General features: G+C 37.7%; 1 protein-coding gene across 1 annotated transcript; it reads right to left on the bottom strand.

Annotated features, from left to right (window-relative positions):
- Nucleotides 1-11,513: 11,513 nt before the first annotated feature.
- Defb121 (defensin, beta 121) lies at nucleotides 11,514-12,936 on the bottom strand. Its single transcript, XM_005384992.1, has 2 exons — nucleotides 12,854-12,936; nucleotides 11,514-11,683 (listed from the first exon to the last, which is right to left on the bottom strand). Exons 1-2 carry the CDS (start codon nucleotides 12,906-12,908, stop codon nucleotides 11,514-11,516), a joined length of 225 nt encoding a protein of 74 aa, XP_005385049.1. The 5' UTR covers nucleotides 12,909-12,936.
- Nucleotides 12,937-19,310: the final 6,374 nt, after the last annotated feature.

The following is a 19,310-nucleotide window of genomic DNA, read 5'->3' as shown; positions in this document are numbered from 1 at the left end:
AAATGGTCACAACTGGAGACCATACTTATAAGTGAAATAAATCAGACCCGCATGTGTAAACACCATATAGTGTAAGAACCTGAAAAAGTGAATAAAATCTAAAAGGTACAATAATATTGTGAAAGGGAAAGAAATTGCTCAAAAGAAAAGAACAACTGGGATAAGGGAAAAGAGAAAAGAAAGAAGGGGAAAAATATGTATATAGGTACATACAGGATAGCTAAGATATTTGTACTACTGATTTCTATTATTTTATTGAAAAGAACAGTTAATGTTTAATTGTTTGATCAATTTTACATGCCTATATTTGTTCATCTGAGTAACCAATTTGAGCATATCAATATGTAATACAACCACCATTATTAATTTCCTATCACCTTGTCTGAAAATATATATTGCTTGTATTGTTTTGTGTTATTTTGTAATTGTCTGTGTGTCTGTTAATATGTTTTCATTCTTTTATCTTTAAAATAAAAAATAAGATGGAGTGAGAGAGGTAGCAAAGGGAGCATTTGCTTGACCCTGAAAATGAGTGCTTCTTTATGTGTCACAGCCTAGACACTTCCTTCCCTTCACCCTAGTTGTACCCTTGACAATCAGAAAAGTCAAAGTGGGAAGGGAAACATTCCCAGGTAAGGCAAAGGTTCCAGGGGACTATTTCCTGATGGCCATTTGTATCTTTGGACATTTGGTCTCTAAACTCCTTTCCATCTGAGAATTTCTCTGTTCTTTGGGTGTTGGTGAAAAGGAGAGCTGACCTCCCACTATAGAAAGCAAACACACTCATGCCACCTCATGAGTTAGCAGACTGGTGTGTGTTGCAAGCTCAGCCACCTTGATGATCCAACAAAAGCCTTTGAATATTAAAGGACTAAATCCAAACCTTGGGGAATCTGGGGAAAATACGCATGTGAGAGCAGTAACAATAACAAAAATCCAGGTGGAATGTGCTGGTGTGTAGTTCCAGGGTGGCAATGTTTGTCATAGGATCTTGGCAGGTCCTTTCTATGGCCCACTCTTCCTTGGTCCTTTCAAGCCTAACTGTCTAGACTTCCAGGCAATCCTACGAACTATAGGGTATCCTTCTAAGAAATGACCTTTCTGCTTGAGTTGGTCTCTGATAAACTCTAACATTACATTAAATAATAAAGTGAAGATGTTTTCTGTTGACAGGATGTTGCTATATTCCATAAGGAATCTATGAGACTGGGGGCCAGAATGAAGGACAGTCTCACCTGGCAGGAAGATTAGAGGAAGTAGAAGGTCTGGAGTGGGAGAAAACAAGAAGGATGTAAATGAGGGACAGAGAGAGAACAGTTCTAAAAATAGTACAGTGACGGTTACACAACAACCAAAGTGAAGAAGCTCTAAAAACAGTGAGTACAAAAAAATTAAAAATAAATAAAAATAGGAGCTGGGGATTTAGCTCAGCAGCACAGCACCTGTCTGGCAAGCATAAGGCCGTGAGTTTGATTCTTGGTATAGAAGAAAAGCAAAAAAATAAATAAAAATAAAAACAGTGAGCATAGTGAGGGTTACACAGCAATCAAAGCAAGGAAGCACCAAAGAGCCTTAATGGCTCACCTCATATGAGAAGACAAGAGGAGAGTATCCAAAGTCTTGTGTCCCAAGATAGTGCACAGCTGCCATCAAATTTCTCAATAACTTCCAAGGTACACCCAGATCTTCGTGGCTGTACAGTCTTACTGCAAATGTAACCAGAATGTAGATAATTCTAATTATACAAATAGTATTTCCTATCTCACCCTTCTCAGCCAGAGCCAGATGTACATTGTAATGTACTCCAACTCCTTTATGCTCAGATTGGGGAAGGTCATTTCCTCTTGATCCCAGTATACAGGAAAACAAGTCCTGAAGTAAATAACTCCCAGACCCAAGATAACCATTCCCACTGACCTAATTACAGGCAGGAGATAGCTGTTTTCATTGTGGTAATTTTTTTCAGGAGGATAATTGCCATGTTCTACTCCTAGGAATTTATAAATATTTGAATCTACATTTTTAAATCCCTTTTTTTATCCTCAAGAGGAAGCTATTAGATATCTTAGACACCCTTCCCTCCAGATGGACCCTAAATTCACATTGTACTAGCCCCTGCTCCACATCAAGGAAAGAGGAGCTTTTACTGAATCATAGATGGTGAAATGGGAGTGGGGGATGGGAAGCTTTGAATCTTATGCAATGGAAATCAGGAGAATGTGAGATAGAAGGCTATGCTGGTGTTAAATATTTCCAAAGCAAATATTTATTGTGTTCCTACTGTGCACCAGGCACCAAGGATGGAATGGTGAGCAAAACCAACAAGGACCCTGCTACCATGAAATCCAAATTTTTGTGTGCAAACACACAAGAAACAAATAAATAAAATAATTACTAATCTTTAAGAAATGGTAGACTTCTGGGGAGATGGTAGAGTGGTGAGTAGCAGAAAAAGAGCCTCTCTGAGATTTGGTGTCCAAACACTGGAATATAATAAGAGGAAAAAGAGGGAGGTGGGTCCCCTGGTCCTGGGAAGGGGTCTACTTCTTCCCATATCTCCTTTTAAATTTTCTCCCCTGAGGATAAAATCACTGTATTGAGGGCATATTTACTGCATACAATTTTCTGGTTAATTTTAGATTTTGTTATATAACCACAAATCTAGTTCATACAGTTGAAGGTAGCAAATTAATACGTACCACAGTTTGTCATTTTCTAGGCTGTATTTGATGCTGTTGTTATTGCTGACTGCACAACTGTAGCCAAAGTGATGTAATTGTTCTAACCAATTATTCTTCCTGGAATAGCAAAATTGAGATTGTCTAAGGGTCATAAAAATACTACAGTCCAGAGCTTAAGAACCAAGGCCTGGGCCAAGTAGGCAGCAACTTCTCATCTAGAGTAAATTGAAGAGGTGGGATCTTGCAACAAACTCAAAACCGGAAAGCCAGCTACACCTGGAAGACATCCTTGAGCAGTCATTTCCTAAGGGTTCTTGATATGAGCAATAAAAATACCTGCCATAAATTGTGCGGGTTTTTTTGGTGCCAGGAATCAAACTTAGGATCTTGTGCTTGCCAGACATTTGTGCCACTGAGCTATATCCCTGGCCCCTAAATAAATAATTTACAAGCATCAACACAGAAATTAAACTGAAAACAATAGAAAATGAGAAGACATGGAAGCTAGATGTAACCCCAGACTTCCAACTTGCCAAAGACAAACCCATGGGGCTATGAGGTGTAACAATTCAAAACCCACCCATCTGGACTTTCTGAAGTGGTAACAGTAGAAGTAACAAAGCAAATGAACAAGCTCTAGAATAAGATCAAACCAGAAACAATTTCTTAGATAACTTCAGAGATTACGGCCACAATGGAGGGTATGATTACTGGCCATGTGTATTGTTGTCTTCCTAGTAGTTATTCAAAGTAGAAGATATAGGTGTGATATCTTGTCTACACAACTTCAGCACAAAACTTTCTTTTTAATGAACTAGCAGAAACTAGCTGAATAACTATCCTAACTATCTTGTGTACACATATATTTTTCCTTTTTTCCTTTCTTTTTTTCCTCTTTCCTCCATCTCAGTTTGTCTTTTCTTTTGAACAATTTCTTCCCAATTCACAATATCTATTGCACATTTCAGATCTTATTATAAAACAAATATTAGCAGACATGAAAAATCAAGTAAGTGCTAATACAATTGCAATGGGGGACCACAATACCCCACTGTCATCAATTAGATTAAAAAAAAAAAAAAAAAAAAAACAAAGAAATATCAGAACTGAGCCAAACTTTAGAACAAATGGATTTAGTATATGTCTATAGAGTCTTCCACCCTACAAAATTAGAATACATATTCTTCTCAGCTGCACACAGGATGTTCTCCAAAATAGACCTAGAATGTTTACATAAATGCAAGGAACTAAAATTTTCTCATAGTGTAATGACCATAGTTTAATGAAATTGGAAATCAATGGCAAAAGAAACCACTAGAACTTCATAAATACATGGAAATCAAATAAAACCCTCCTGAACAACCAATGGGTCACAGATGACATTAAAGAAGAAATAAGACAATTCCCACAATTAAACAATAATGCCAATACAACATACTGGAATGTATGGGATGCAATGAAAGCCGTCCTACAAAGGAAATTTATAGTGATAAATTCCCACATCAGTAAAACAGAGCAAGCTCAAATAAATTACCTAGTGTTGAACCCCAAGCTTCTAGAAAAAGAACAAGTCAAGCCCAAAGCTTATATGATGGAGGAAAGTATAAAGATTAGAGCAGAAATTAATGCAATGGGACTAAGAAAACAATACAAAGAATCAATTAATTGAGTAGTTGGTTCTTTGAAAGATTAAATAAAATTAACAAAATCTTAGCCATTTCATCAAAAAAAAGGAAAGAAAAGACTCAAATCTATGCAATTAGGAATGAAGAAGGTGAAATCACAACAGATCCTACACAAATCCAGAAGATCATTAATCCCTACATCAAGAAATTGTATTCAAATAAGATAGAAAACACAGAGGGGCTGGGGATTTAGCTCAGCGGCAAAGCGCCTGCCTGGCAAGCACAAGGTCGTGAGTTCAGTTCCTGGTACCAGAGAAAAACCAAAAAAAAAAAAAAAAAAAAAAAAAAAAAAAAAAAAAAAAAAAGATAGAAAACACAGAACAAATGAACAGATTCATAGATACCTGAGAATTACCAAAGCTGAATTAAGAAGATATAAAGATGCTAAATAACCCAATATTTGTCAATGAAATTGATGATGTAATTAAAAACTTACCAACAAAGAAGAGCCCAGATCCTGATAGATTCACTGCTAAATTCCACAAGAAATTTAGAGAAGATCTAATGCCACCACTCTTCAAACTCTTTAATGAAACTGAAAGGGGAGCAATGCTCCAGATTCATCCCTGGAAGCAAGCATTACCCTGAGACCAAAACCAGAAAAGGATCCAACCAAAAAAGAAAGCTACAGGCCAAGCTTCCTAGTGGCTGTAGATGCAGAAATCCTCAATAAGATACTGGCAAACAGACGGCACCAAATCATCAAGAAAGTTGTACACCATGACCAAGTAAGATTCATATAAGTGATGCAGGGGTAGTTCAACATATGCAAATCAATAGATGTAATACACCATATCAACAGAGCCAAGGACAAAAACCACATGATCATCTCAATAGATGCAGAACAGGCATTTGAAACAGTCCAACACCAATTCATATTAAAAACCCTACAAAAAATTGGAATAAGTCTTTATCTCAATCTGATAAAAACCGTCTATGGCAAACTAACAGCCAATATTAGGCTAAATGGTCAAAACTGAAAGCTTTCACTCTAAAATCAGGAAAAAGGCAAGTATGTCCATTATCACCACTCTTATTCAATATAGTTCAGAAAAAATTAGACAAGAAAAAGAAATAAAAGGAATAAGAATAGGAAAGGAAGAAATTAAATCATCATTATTTGCAGATGACATGATACTCTACATAGAAGATCCAAAAATATCCACCAAAAGACTCCTAGATTTAATAATTAAATTCAGTAGCATAGCTGTATACAAAGTCAATGCTGAAAAATCAATAGCTTTCCTGTACATAAATAACAAACTCACTGAGAGAGAAATTAGGGAAGCTACACCTTTCACAATAGCATCCAAAAAATTAAATACTTAGGAAGCAATCTAACAAAGGAAGTAAAAGAGTTTTACATTGAAAACTACAGTACTCTAAAAAAAGAGATGAAAGAAGACATCAAAAAATAGAAAGATATTCCTTTCTCCTGGGTAGGAAGAACGAATATAGTGAAATTGTCCTAAAGTTTCATACAGATTTAATGCAATCCTGAGCAAAATATTAATAGCGTATCTCTCAGAGTTAGGGAAAACAATCCTAAAATTCATTTGGTACCAGAAGAGACCTAGAAAAGCAAAAGCAAATCTGGGCAACAAAGGCAAAGCAGGGGCATCACAATCCCTGACTTGAAATTATACTACAAAGCTACTATGATAAAAGCACAATGATATCAACAAAAAAACAGATCCTAGGATCAATAGAACAGAATAGTAGGTGCTGAAACAACTCCAAACACACTCAACCACCTTATATTTGACAAATGAGCCAAACACCCTCACTGGAAGAAAGATAGCCTCTTTCATCAATGGTACTGAAAAAACTGACTTTCCATATGCTGAAGACTAAAACTAGACCCACGTCTATTGCCATGCACTAAACTAAAATCAAAATGGATCAAAGATATAAATATTAAAACAGAAACTGTAAATCTGCTGGAAAATAGAATAGGTAAAACTCTTGAAGGCATTAGTGTAGGCAAAGACTTTATGAACAAGCTACAATCACATGAGAAATATTACAAAGAATCAGCAACTGAAATCTCATAATATTAAAAAGCTTTTGTATAGAAAATGAAACTACCAAGAGAGTGAAAAGACAATCCACACAGTGGGAAAAAAATTTTGCCAGCTGTTCCTCAGACAAAAGACTAATATCTAGAATATATAAAGAACTCAAAAGAATCAGGCCTCCCATATGTAAAGACCCAGTCCAAAAATGGACATCTGAAATGAACATACACTTCTCAGAAGTACAAATGGCAAATAAATACATGAAAAAATGTTCAGCATCCCTGGTCATTCAAGAGATGCAAATTAAAACAATGCTGAGATTTCATCTCATTCCAGAAAAAAAATGGCTGTCATCCAGGAATCAACCAACATCAAATGCTGGCAGAGCTGTAGGGGAAAAGGAACCTTTCTCCACTGTTGGTGGGAGTGGAGACTGCTACCACCACTGTGGAAATCAGTGTGGAGATTCCTCAAAAAGCTAAAACTAATGTCTTTGTTTTTTGTTAATTTGTCTTTGTTCTTTTCTATTTAAAATAAAAAAGCTAAAGCTAGAGATTCCATTTGACACAGGTGTTCTCCTCTTTGGATCTTCCCAAAAGAATTAAAAGCATCATACTACAGTGATAGATGAATGCCCATGATTAGAGCAGCACAGTTTGTAATAGCTAGATCTTGGAAACACCCCAAATGCCCATCAACTGGTGAATGGATCTAGAAGATGTGGTTTTCAAAGGGAAGCACTACTTTGTCATAAAGAAGGATAATCTTGAGACATTTCTAGGTAACTGGATGCACCTTGAGACCATACTCTTAAATGAAATAAATTGAACACAAGTGTATAAATATCAAATTATTTGTCTGGTGTAAGAAACCAAAAGTGTAGTGCTGGGGATATAGCTCAGCAGCACAGTGCCTGCCTGGCAAGCATGAGGTCATGAGTTCAATTCTCGGTACCTAAAAAAAAAAAAAAAAAAAAAAGAAACCAAAAGTCTAAATAATGACCAGAATATATAATAGATATTGTGAAACAGCAAGAAAATAGAGGGGAGAGAGAAATGAAGGAAGGGAAAAGAATAAAAAGAGAATAGAAGGAAAAATGGAATCAAAGCTTTTGTAAATAAAGATGGAAAGAGGGGTTGAGGGTACTGTAGGAAAATGGGGAAAGAAAGAAGAATCAAGATATATCACATAGCCGGGTGTGCTGGCACATGCCTGTAATCCCAGCACGAGGGAGACAAAGGCAGGAGGATCGTTGCAAGTTCAAGACCAGCCTGGGCTACAAAGTGAGCTCAAGGCCAGCCTGAACTGTATAGTGAGACCCTGTCTCAAAAAAGACAAAAGAAAAAAGATATATCATGTATAGGCACAAATTCCATATGATGAATGTGATCATTATGTATATCTAAAATGTATCAGTAAAATTTATTCCCCCCATTACTTTGTTATCCTTCTTTTACTCTTTAAAATAAAAAAAGTTTTTAAAAATTTATTAATTTTTAAAAGACTTTGTTGGATACAGTGACCAAGGATGACATTTAAATTGAGGCCTGGAAAATGGTATAAAAACAGCTGCACAAATGGTAGAGGCAGAGCCTTCTTAAGCAGAAGGAATGGCATGAAGCAAGGCCATAAGGTAGGAAAGATCTTGCTGATATTTGGGACAGAAAGGAAGCCAGGTGATGTGACTATAAGGAGGACCTAAGAGGCTGGAGAGATAAACAGAGCCAGGCTGGGCAGGGTCTCACTGTTTAGAATGAGTCTGGATATGGTTCTTCTTGAAATACAGAGTCATTTTTGGTTTTAACCAGACCCATAAAAGATATAATTTCACTTTTGTCTACCATGCAGAAAATTAATTTGAGAAACCAGTTAGGAGACTATTGTAGAAGTTCAGACAAAAGGGGCAATGCTTTGAACTAAATATTTAAAAATGGGCAGTTTTGGAAGGTGGCTGAAAATGGAGCCACAGGACTCACTGCTAGATTGGAACAAACCAAATGAGGAATCAAGGATGACTTCTAGGTTTGGAGCAACTGAGTATATGTTGTTACCAATCACTAAGAAAGAAATGGAAGGGCAGGGACAAGGCTTGGTGAGGTGAAGTCTCCATCAGGAACCCCATCTGGATCCACAGGCATCCAGTGGGCAGGTCATGTAGAGAAGGTAGACAAGTCTGAAGCATGGCATTGGAGATACGAATTTGGGAGTGATCAGCACATAGAAGTTTTTCAAAGTACCTAATGAAAAAGGAACAGATAGAAAAAAAGATCCTATAAAAAAACTGCTATTTGGGAAAGTAAAGGGCTAAAATAGAAGACTGAAATGAATGGCTACAAAATCAGAGGAAAATTATAAGAATATACTATTTAACAAGTCAAGAGAAGAAAGCATTTCTGTGAGGAAGTATAGGTCTCTACATGAAATACTTGCTCAGCATCAATAAAAGGAAAACAACTGTCCCTCCACTGGGATTGGGATTGGGAATGCTGGGGAAAGTTGGGGATCTCTACTAGAGAATTTTCAGTGGCAAAGGTCAAAGCCAAATTGAGTTGAGTTGAAAAATGAATGAGAAATAAAAAATAGATGAAAAGAAGACAAACATTTTAAGATCATTTTCCTTGAAGAACTGCAAAGAAATATGGCATTGTTCAGAGAGGAATCTGAGATTAAGGAGTGTTTTGTTTTAAAATGGGAGGCTCTTGAGCACTTTTGTGTGACAGAAATGGTCTGGCGGGGAAGTTGAAGAAGATAATTGAGGATGAAATCCTTGAGTAGCAGAGAGGGGATGGAATGTGGGCAAGTACAATGGTTGGTTTCTCAAAATAGACACCATTCTTTGATTTAAAAGGAAAAAAAAAAAAAAGGAAGACAGAAGTTGCAAGACCAGATATGAAAGCATGAAGGCTTATTAGAGAGGAGATGAAGTCGCTTCTGATGGTTGTCATTTTCTTGAAAGGTGATATTTTAGAGGGAGAAAGTGACAAAAGATTGGGGAAAGAGGAAAAATTATGGAATAGTCATTTGAGAGAACAAGAAATCAGGGTTTTTAGGGGGGAAAGAAAACATTATTTGGGCAATGTCAAGTGATATTTGAGATTTAAGGCCCTTAGTTTCTACTGAAATCAGCAAAGCCAGTTGGATAACTTTCTCCAAGAATAATCAGCTGCTAGAACAACTTATAATAGCTAAAGCTTGGAGCAGCATCTATGTCCATCCATAGAGAAGATATCCATCAGCAGAGATGAATGGATAGAGATGTGGTATATACACACAGCACAGTGCTACTGAACCATAAAGCTGGTTAAGTTTGAGTCATTTGTAGGAAAATGGATGCACTTTAAGACCATAATGCTAAGTGACATAAATCAAACACAGAAAGTTAATATCACATAGTTTTTCTCTTAGGAAAAACTTAAGATATATATGATTGAATGAGCCAAATAAAAGATAAATGATAGAAAACAGGGAGGTAGGCTTTGTAGAGATAGGAAGAAAATGTATAAGTGGGGGCAGGAATGTAAGAAAGAAGTAAAAATGATTAAGATGCAATATTACAAATTCCCAAAGTGAGTGTAATTATTGTGTATCACAAACATATACTAATAAAAAAGTAACTACTAATGTGTGTATTAGATTTTTATCACAATGACCAAATGCCCAAGAAAAACAACTTAAAAAGCAAAGATTTATTGTGACTCATGGTTTCAGAGGCTTCAGTCCGTGCTCCTTGGCTCTGTTGCTTCTAGATGTAGGTGAGGCAGAAATGCCACGATGGAAGAACACGGGGGAGGAAACCTGCTCACCTCATGGCAGCTGGGAGCAGAGTGATCAGGAAAGAACCCAAGAAGAAAGGCCAGGGCCCAAATACAGCCCCCAAGGTCACAAGCCCATGACCCAGTCCCTTCAGCTAGGTCCCATCTTCTAAATTTCCACAACCTCCCAGTAATGCTATTAAATTATAATCTCATCAGTGGAAGTTAGGGTCCTCATGACTTAAGCACCTCTGGAAACACCCATTGATACATCCAGAAGTGTGCTTCACTAACTTCCTAGACATTTCTCAGTCCAACCTGCATCATTAACAGTCAAGGTTAACCATTGCAGGGAAAGGCAAGCAGGTGGTCATCTGCTACCATGCCTGGGAATTTGAGATTGATACCATGCAAAGTAAAACAAGGTCCCTGACAATGTCCGCAAGAGAAGTGCTATAGGGCCAGATTGTGATATTCAAGTTGGGTGTGAAGGGAAATAGAGTCAAGAGGATAAGACAATTAGTGACAAAGTGCAGGGTCCAGGACTTCATTTCAGGTTTAAGACTATTCATCAGTTCAATATCCTGTGGCCCCAGGTAAAAGGGAAAGAGAGAGATGGACCAAGGAACCACATAGGCCTGATTTGAGCACTCTCCAAGGTAAAGAAAATATATAGGAGGCATAATCCTGTAGTTCCTAACAGGATTATTAAAGCCTAATCAGAGAGAAAGTAAAGCCTTTGAAGCAGTGGGCTAGGAATTAGTTCTTGTGCTCATCACAGGTTCTTGGTTGCCTCCTATACTCCCCTAAAATACTCAGAGACAGGGACCCAGAGCCTGCCTCCACCTTTTAACTTTACAGTCTAGAGCTATACTGTCCAATGCAGTAGCTACTAACCACATCTGGGACTATAAATTTAAGTATAGATTAAAATAAATTAAAATTCAGTTCCCTAGTCACACTACCACATTTCAAATGCCACATGTGGCTAGTAGCTACTATATTGGACAACTCACATTCCCATCATTGCAGAAGGTTCTGTTGGCATGCTAGTCTAAAAGAAAACATAAATCAAATGGATTTCATACACATTCCTTGTTTATTATATCCTCTGCCACCAACTAGGTACTCGTAGGGTATTAGGAGGTTAGGAAATATTTATAAGAATGACGTTATTAACACCTACTGGTTCATTTTGTTCTCTCTAACACACACACACACACACACACACACACACACACACATCATTTTCCAGCTTTATTTATCTATCTTTAAGTAATATAGGTGGAACTGTCAGACAGTAGAAGGGAACAACCAAGAATGATTTAATGGAACTACGGGATCCAGTGGTGTTGAGACTGAAATTTGGGAGAGGTGTCAGACTGCAGAAAATGATCCCCATCTTCCATCCACGTTTGAGGATCCCAATTTGGGTACATGCTTGGGGTTCACACAGCACTTATCTTCAGATTTGCATAATGTATAGAACACTTCTCTTTCTTTACATGTTGTTCTGCACCTGCCTGATGTACCCCAACACTTCTTGACTGAAAACAAAAAGGAAGAAGGGAGCAGGGTCAGTCTTAGAAGAAATCAAAGGGCTGGGGGACAGGTTAAACCTCAGTAAAAAACAGAGTAGTTTTAAAAAGAAAAGAAAGTAGGCTTAAAGAATATTATAGATTACTATCTTTTTTTTTTCTCCACTTATGTCCCCTGTCACAACTCCCAAAGTCCTTCCCACTCAGTGAGACAGAGTCTCCTGGGTAACCTCTCCTCCTTGACCAGCTTCCTAGGGAGAGACAAGAAGGCCCCCTCTCTCCAAGTTTCTACTCCCCCTACTATAAGGTACCCAGTTGCTCAATATCAATTAGTACCTTTCCCCTTTGCCCTTTGGTCCCTCCACTGGTCGCATCAATGTAAGGGAACAGAATCTGATGTAAGCCCATTTGAACATCAGTAAATCCTCTAGAGCAGTTGTGGCAAACCTATGGCATGTGTTACCTGTTTTTCTTTTAAGACAAAAGAGGCTAATGTATGAGCTGTGTTTTCTACACTAAAAGCTCAGTATTTGGGTTTAATTGTAGTGTTGGCACTTTGCAATAAATGAGTCTTAGGTTGCAGTTTGGGCACTTGTCTCTAAAAAGTTTGCCATCTCTGATCTAGGGCATTTGCAAAACTCCCAAGAATGTCACACTCCCATCTCCACAACATCCTGGGACTTTTCACTGGGTTTTACCATTCAAAGGAGTTAGGAACAGATCCTCTGAAGAGTCTATACCTAACTGAGGTAACCCCAACAATTTTGGGCTGCATGAAAAGTAGAATCAGAATCCTCAATCAGAAATTCAGCATCAATTTTCATGGAGGAACCAATATATCAAAATTGAAATCCTCCTAAGAAATGTTTTCAGGAAAGCTACCCTATTCTCTATATAACACATCCAAATGTCCCTTTGCATCCAACCCCAACCCTAGTTCGTCAGGTCTGACTTCTCCAAAGCTAATCAGAGAGCGATGGCCACAGTGGTCAGATGACGGGCACCAGAAAAATCAGCTGGTGCCAGAGGACTGAAACATCCCCTTGACTAGTGAGACCATCCAAAGGCCTCCACGGAGCCTGCAAACCATCTCCCAGCCCAAAAGAGCAGAATCTCCAAAGTTCTCTGAACAGGTTTCAGGAAGCCTGACCTGCATCCCTCAGGAGAGATCCTGGTTACCTGAGATGGTCTCAGCCAGATACAGGGTAACAGCCAAAACCAGAAGATGTTTCATGGATGAAGGGTGCTCAGAGGATAGGAGACGTCTGGACTAGCAAGACAGGAAAATGTCTCTATTCTGGGCAGTCCAGACTAGTATTTATTGCCCCAGAGAGCATGGTAGAGCTGTGATCAGTGATCCAGAAAGGAAAGAGTCATTTGAGGTCAGACAGGAGGCAAGTAATCACCCATAATTATTGAGGAGGTTGGGAGAGAGGAAAGGGAGATTAACAAAGAGATGAAAGCTTTCCCTTTAAGTACAAGTGGGAAGCCAAGAGGGTAAAATACTTTTTATTATTAACTTATTTCAGGGTATTGAAGAGCAAAAAGAAGACAGGAAAGAAGATAGAAAAGGAGTAATATTTCTGTGTGTGTTGGATTTTTCCAGTAATAAAGACCACTTCGTGTGTCCCATAAGCTAGTGGTTCATTGTGAGGAATTACAGGGAAGGACAGAGCAAAGGAAAATACTTTGATAGTTCTGTGGCCATCACTGCTAGAAACAAGAATGTCAGGATTTCTGAAGTGAACAGGAAAACTACACCCCTACTCTTAACAGCGCATGTTTGATAGAAACAAGTAACATCCCCCTACACGGAAATGAAAACAACATTTATTACCATTATGGTATTTCTTTTAAAATATAGTGGACTGCATTATTGACCCCAAATTCTCACCCCTACTAGAACCTACACTTTTGCCAGGGTTTTGTTCTAGGAAGAATGTATTTCACTATCCCTTCATTTGGGTCTTGGCATATAGCTTGCTTTGACCAATAATACTATAAAGGTAAAATTGATAGTAGCTCTGAGCGTGGGCTTTAAAAGTTGATGAATTTTCTCATTTGCCCTTATGTGCTTCTTCCATCACTGTGGGAAGAATGTGTCCAAGGAGATGGAGAAATGCATGGAGCTGAGCCATCAAAGATGGCCTAGTGATCAACAGTGAAAAACAGCTGTCCCAACTCCTGCAGTCCCAGCAGAGAAATCCACCCAAGCAACAGCCACCAGCTGTCATATGGATAAGAGAGCACTGCTGTTTGAAGCTGCTGAGATTGGGAGTGAATATTACATACTAATGGGTAACTAATGCAGAAGGCTGGCAGGTAGATCAGAAAAGAGACAAATGCTTTTTAGTGCATTTCAAAGACATGGTAACAGAGGAATATACTTCTTTCTGACATGAAATAAGACAGTTGTCTCCATGAAAAATTAATGCTATCCACTAAAGGTCTTCAGGACTTTTCTGTAAGGACCCTGCTGGTGTATGCTTTAGGGTTTGTAGGCTGTACAAACAGCTACTCAACTCTGTGACAAACACAAGAGCCACAGACAATACATAAAGAAACAGATGCTGCTTGGTGCCATCCAACCCTACTTAGAGACACTGAGATTTGAATTTTACATAATTTATATAATTTTATACGATTTATATATTATTAAATAGTAGTCTTTCTTTCTTTTCAATTAGTTACAATTATAAAAACCATCCTTTACTCACGGATTATGCAAAATCAGATGTGAGGCTGGATCTAGACTGGTAACACTGAAAGCTGAATAATGCCAAATGGTGTCAGGAAAATGGGGACAGAGGGATATTCACGCACTGCTGGTGCTGTGTGAAACAGATTAGAGGTGAAACATCTGTGACTCTCATGAATCTCATCTCACCCTCAGAGGCTTGGACCCCAGTGAGGGCTGGGAGTTCTAGAATGTTGTAGGTTAGGAGATGAAGCCTGATTGCAGTCAGGAACCACTACCAAGTACTAAGTGTTTCATATAACTTATCTAAAGAGAAATCACTGCAATTAATTTCTTACCTCATTCTAGATAAATATTAACTTTTGTGCCTAATTTTGAATTTGTAATTTTGTGTTTTTAAAAAGAATCCCAAAATTGTTGAAGTGTCAGACCCTACAAAACAAGAATACTCTTCTAAGTTGGAGAGAGCCATTCTGGGGAAGAATAGAACGACATTTAGTCCAAATAAGAATAAACATTTTTTTCTGACTAGAAGTTCCATTTCTGAGTACATAGAAATACCCATGTCTCCCATATAAGCAGTGTATCCAGTGTCTATTAGAGCAAGCTCACGGTGGCAGGGAATTTAAAACAATATGGATTCTTCCACTGAGAGAACTGGAGCATGACATGCAGTGGGTGCACAACCATGGAGAATTATGCAGCAATAATAAGCTGGAGAATTGGGTGTACACAAAGAAATATGGACGGTCAGGCATGGTGGTGCATGCCTATAATCCCAGCACTACGAATGCTGAGGCAGGAGGATTTCTGTGAATTAGAGGCCAGCCTGGGCTACATAGTGAGACCGTCTCAAAAAAAAAAAGAAAAGAAAAGAAATATTGATGGGTATTTACAACTATTGTTGATTTTGTGATGGTATCACATTAGAAAATGGTTGAACAGTTTCTTACTATATTAAATATACATACACTGTACAATTCAGCAATTCCACTCCTATGCATTTATCTAAGGTAAATGAAGATGTGTCCACACCAAAACTTGAATTTTCATAGCAGTTGTATTCTTCAAAAGAGGAAACAACTTCAAAGTCCATAACTAATAAGCAGAGAAATTGTAGTATATCCTTCTAACAGAATAATATTCGGCAATAAAAAAAGAATCAACTACTGCTACACAGATGAACCTAAAAAGTATTAAACTGAGTGACAGATGCTAGACCAAAAGAGAACATAATGAGTGTTCATTTGTATGAAACTCTAGAAAATACAAATCTAATTAAAAACAGCAACAAAATCAATGGTTTTCTGGGGCCAGTATGAGGAGATCAGCATTGACTGATTTGGAGCAAGAGAGAGCTATTAGGATGATGAAAATGTTCTGTATACTTGTCAAAATTCATCAAAATTTACACAGCGGTAGTGCATGTAGATCATTTTATGTAAGTTATATCTGGTCAAATTTGACTTTTAAAAAACTTGTGCTGATTTTTACAAAGTAGAGCAGCCAATGACATATATGACATGAAATCATTTGTATAAATTAAAAATATACACACATTTAAAAAGTATATATTCAAACATGGAAATAGTTTGTCTCTGTGGAAAATGGATGAGGGTTGATTATGATGATGAAAGTCAATAAATCCATGAAATAAAGAAGTGTTTGCATAATGCCAATTATGATTAATTTTCCATAAATAATTTACTCAACCCTCTGAAGACTGGCCACTATTGTTTTCTACTGTGAATTCACTTGGCCAACTTCATGGAACCTTGGCCCCTTTCTCCCCTGAAGTTACTCTGGCTTTCCTTAACTTTCAACCAGTCAGTGTCCAATGTGAGGGACATCAGGACTGTCAGTGACTCAAAGACCTCCCTGGCTCACTGAGCTTTTACATACTTGTTTGAAATGTAAGACTCAGAGAGCTTAGCCCGAATTCGGGTTCAAGGCCAGCTCTTCCTTTGTGTCCGGAGTGGATACAACATAACTGTTTGGGATCTGCTCAAAGACGGTAAAAAAGGATGTGGGCCTTTTTATCAGAACACGTGTCCACGCTTATTCATTTTCCTCGCTCTCCTCGTGCCTCCCTAGACACCTCCCTGGCCTCTTATCTTTAGTGTTTCCAGAGGCCGCTCTGTCCCTCAACACTGTTTCATTGTCTTCTTTCCAAGGAACTAGTCGCTGCTCTCTTGTGTTTTCCGCCCTCGGTAAGTGGGCGTCTCTCACTACTTCCCATCCAAAACTACCCAGGCCACTTTGAGGTGCTGGGAAGATGAAAATTAGGGGATTCTTGTTCTTTTTCATTAAGTTTATTGGTACAATTTAGATATGCATCATGGTCACATTCCTTGTAGGGAGTTTGTACCTGTACGTGATATATCTTGATTGCCTTTTTTGTTTCCCATTTCCCTCCCCTCCCTTCAACTCTTCTTCCCCTCCTTATTTACAAAGTTTTGTTTCCATTTTATCCTTCCGTTCGCATGTTTTCTTTTCCCTTCCTTCCTTTCCCCCGCCCCCTCCTTAGCTCCCCTTCCCATCTGAACAATTTCTTCCTATTTCACAATTTCTATTATACATTTTGGTTCTCATTTACACTTACAGTTTCTCACACCAGAGAGATGATGAGATATTTGTACACTTATGTCCAATTTATTTCACTTAAGAGTATGAACTTAAGGTGCATCCGGTTACAAATGTCTCCAGTTTACCCTTCCTTCTGGCTCAGTAGTTCTCCATTGTAAAAAAAAAAAAAGAAAGAAAGAAAAAATCTTTGTTATCCATTCCTTGGTTGATGGCATTTGGGTAGTTTCCAAGACTTAGCTATCACAAACTGTGTTGCTATATACATGAGTGTGTATCAATCACTGTGCCATGATGTTGTAATTCTTTGGGAAGATACCCAGAATGAGAATAGCTGGGTCAAATGGGACCTCTAGTCCTAGTTTTTTGAGGAATCCCCACACTGACTTCCACAGAGATTTCTGTTCTTAAACACCTTCTTTAGGATATGGAAAACCAACATTTTTAAATGATTTTTATGGCCTTCAAAAAAACATTCAAGGTACGTTTACTAAATCAACCAAATCTAGACTATCTGTTATGTACCAGATACTCTCCTAAACATCAGGAATTCAGAACCATGTAGGATACTGTCATCTTAGAGCCAACCACATGGTACTAGGAAAAACTATATTATATAGCAGTAATGGCTTATAAGAGCAAAAGTTTATTTCCCACTCATACTGTGTAACCATGGCTGGTGATGCTCCTCCACATCTTCTTACTGTAAACCTTGGCTGATTGAATGAATAGTCACACAATTATTACTGATCATGCTGGCAGAGGAAAAGAGAGTTTTAAAGAGATTTGAGGTTTGGACTGGCCATTAATATCCTTGGAAGTCATGTATAGTTAGCTCTCAACTCACTAGCACAAGAATGACATGGTACCATCCAACCACAAGAGGGCCAAAGTGCATCCTAAACAGGCTTAGCATGCAGAAAACTAAAATTATCAAAGCCACAATAGATAAATGTTGGCAAGCACGAAGAAATTGGAGGCCTTGCATACTTTGAGAATATGAAATGGTGCCACTATAGAAAATGCCCTGGAGTTTTCTCAAAAAGCTTCAGAATAGAAATACTTCTGGGTATATACCCAAATGAATTGAAATCAATATCTCAAAGAGATATTTGCCCCAAACCATGCTTATTGCAGCATTATTTAAATAGCAAAAATGTGCATCAGCAATTGAATAAGTAGAGAAAATATGGTATGTACAGTATAATGCTAGTTAGCCTTAAAGGGGAATAAATTCTACAATACTTGAGGACATAAATGAACCTTGAGGACACTATGCTAAGTGTAATAAGCCAGTCACAGAAAAATAAATACTGTACTGCATATTTCTATTATATATAATAGGTATATAGATAGTAAAATTTATATAAACAAAGATTGGCACAGTGGTTGTTGGTGTTGAGGGGGAATTGGGGAGACATAAATTTTCAATTAAGCAACATGTTCTAGAGGTCAGTTGTACAACATAGTAACTGTAGTCAACAATAATGTATTACACTTAAAATTTTGTTAAAATGGTAGATCTAGTTTAAATGTTACTATCACATATAAATTTTTTTAAAAGAGAATTCATGAACCCAGAATACTTGATGAACAGCATTAATGACTACCAAATATATTCTTACAGTGGTCAAGCAGAATGATCATATAAAAAAAACAGTACAAAGTAGGCTGTGTTGAATCAAAATTTATATATCAGTAAAACAGATGAGGGGAACAACCAACAAAGGCCGTAGTAACCAGGAAAGGGTCTGTGGAGGATCTTCTCCCAGCCTGGGAGGAGAATAAATTTCAAAAAAATGGTGCAGAAAGGAAAAGTATTCCAGGCTGTGGAGCAGTGTGATGAGAGTAGTTGTAGTGAGAATGTTTGTAAGCCATCTGCAAACAACAAAGACACTGCTGGCTGAGCTACCTGAGTTCCTATATTGGTATAATATAGGGAGACTGCCAAGAAATAAGATTTTCAAAGTCTTAAATGCAAACTTAAGAACCAAAATGTATAATAGACATTTTAACTAGACTCTCAGTCAAAATCAGGGAACTGAGGGAGGCTAAAATGGCAGGGGGAATCTGTGCCTTCCCTCTACACATTAAGCAGAGTAGCTCCATGTTTGATGCATTAAGTTTCTTATAAGTCTTCACTTTTAAAAAAATGTCTGCTCCTCTAGTTATTTTGAAATATGAAACCAGAAAAGCAGAGAACTTACCTGATTTTATCATCACACATTGCATGTATATATCAAAATATAACAGTGCACATCATCAATATGTATAAATATTATATCAATTGAAAAAATACAACCAAGTTAAAACACAAAAAACTCTGCTTTTCTAAAATTCTGAAAATCTACAGTT

This window comes from Chinchilla lanigera, unplaced genomic scaffold (assembly GCF_000276665.1).
Source record: "Chinchilla lanigera isolate Chin_1 unplaced genomic scaffold, ChiLan1.0 scaffold00021, whole genome shotgun sequence".
Lineage (NCBI taxonomy): Eukaryota > Metazoa > Chordata > Mammalia > Rodentia > Chinchillidae > Chinchilla > Chinchilla lanigera.
Note: the sequence above shows the minus strand (reverse complement) of the source record. Positions and strands in the feature narration are given on the sequence as shown.

Coding starts and splice junctions, on each gene's coding strand:
- Defb121 (XM_005384992.1), bottom strand. CDS start 12,908: ATGAAACATCTTCTGGTTTTGGCTGTTACCCTGTATCTGGCTGAGACC. Junction 11,684..12,853: donor TCTGGCTGAGACCATCTCAG/GTAACCAGGATC, acceptor TTTTGTTTTCAG/TCAAGAAGTGTTGGGGTACA.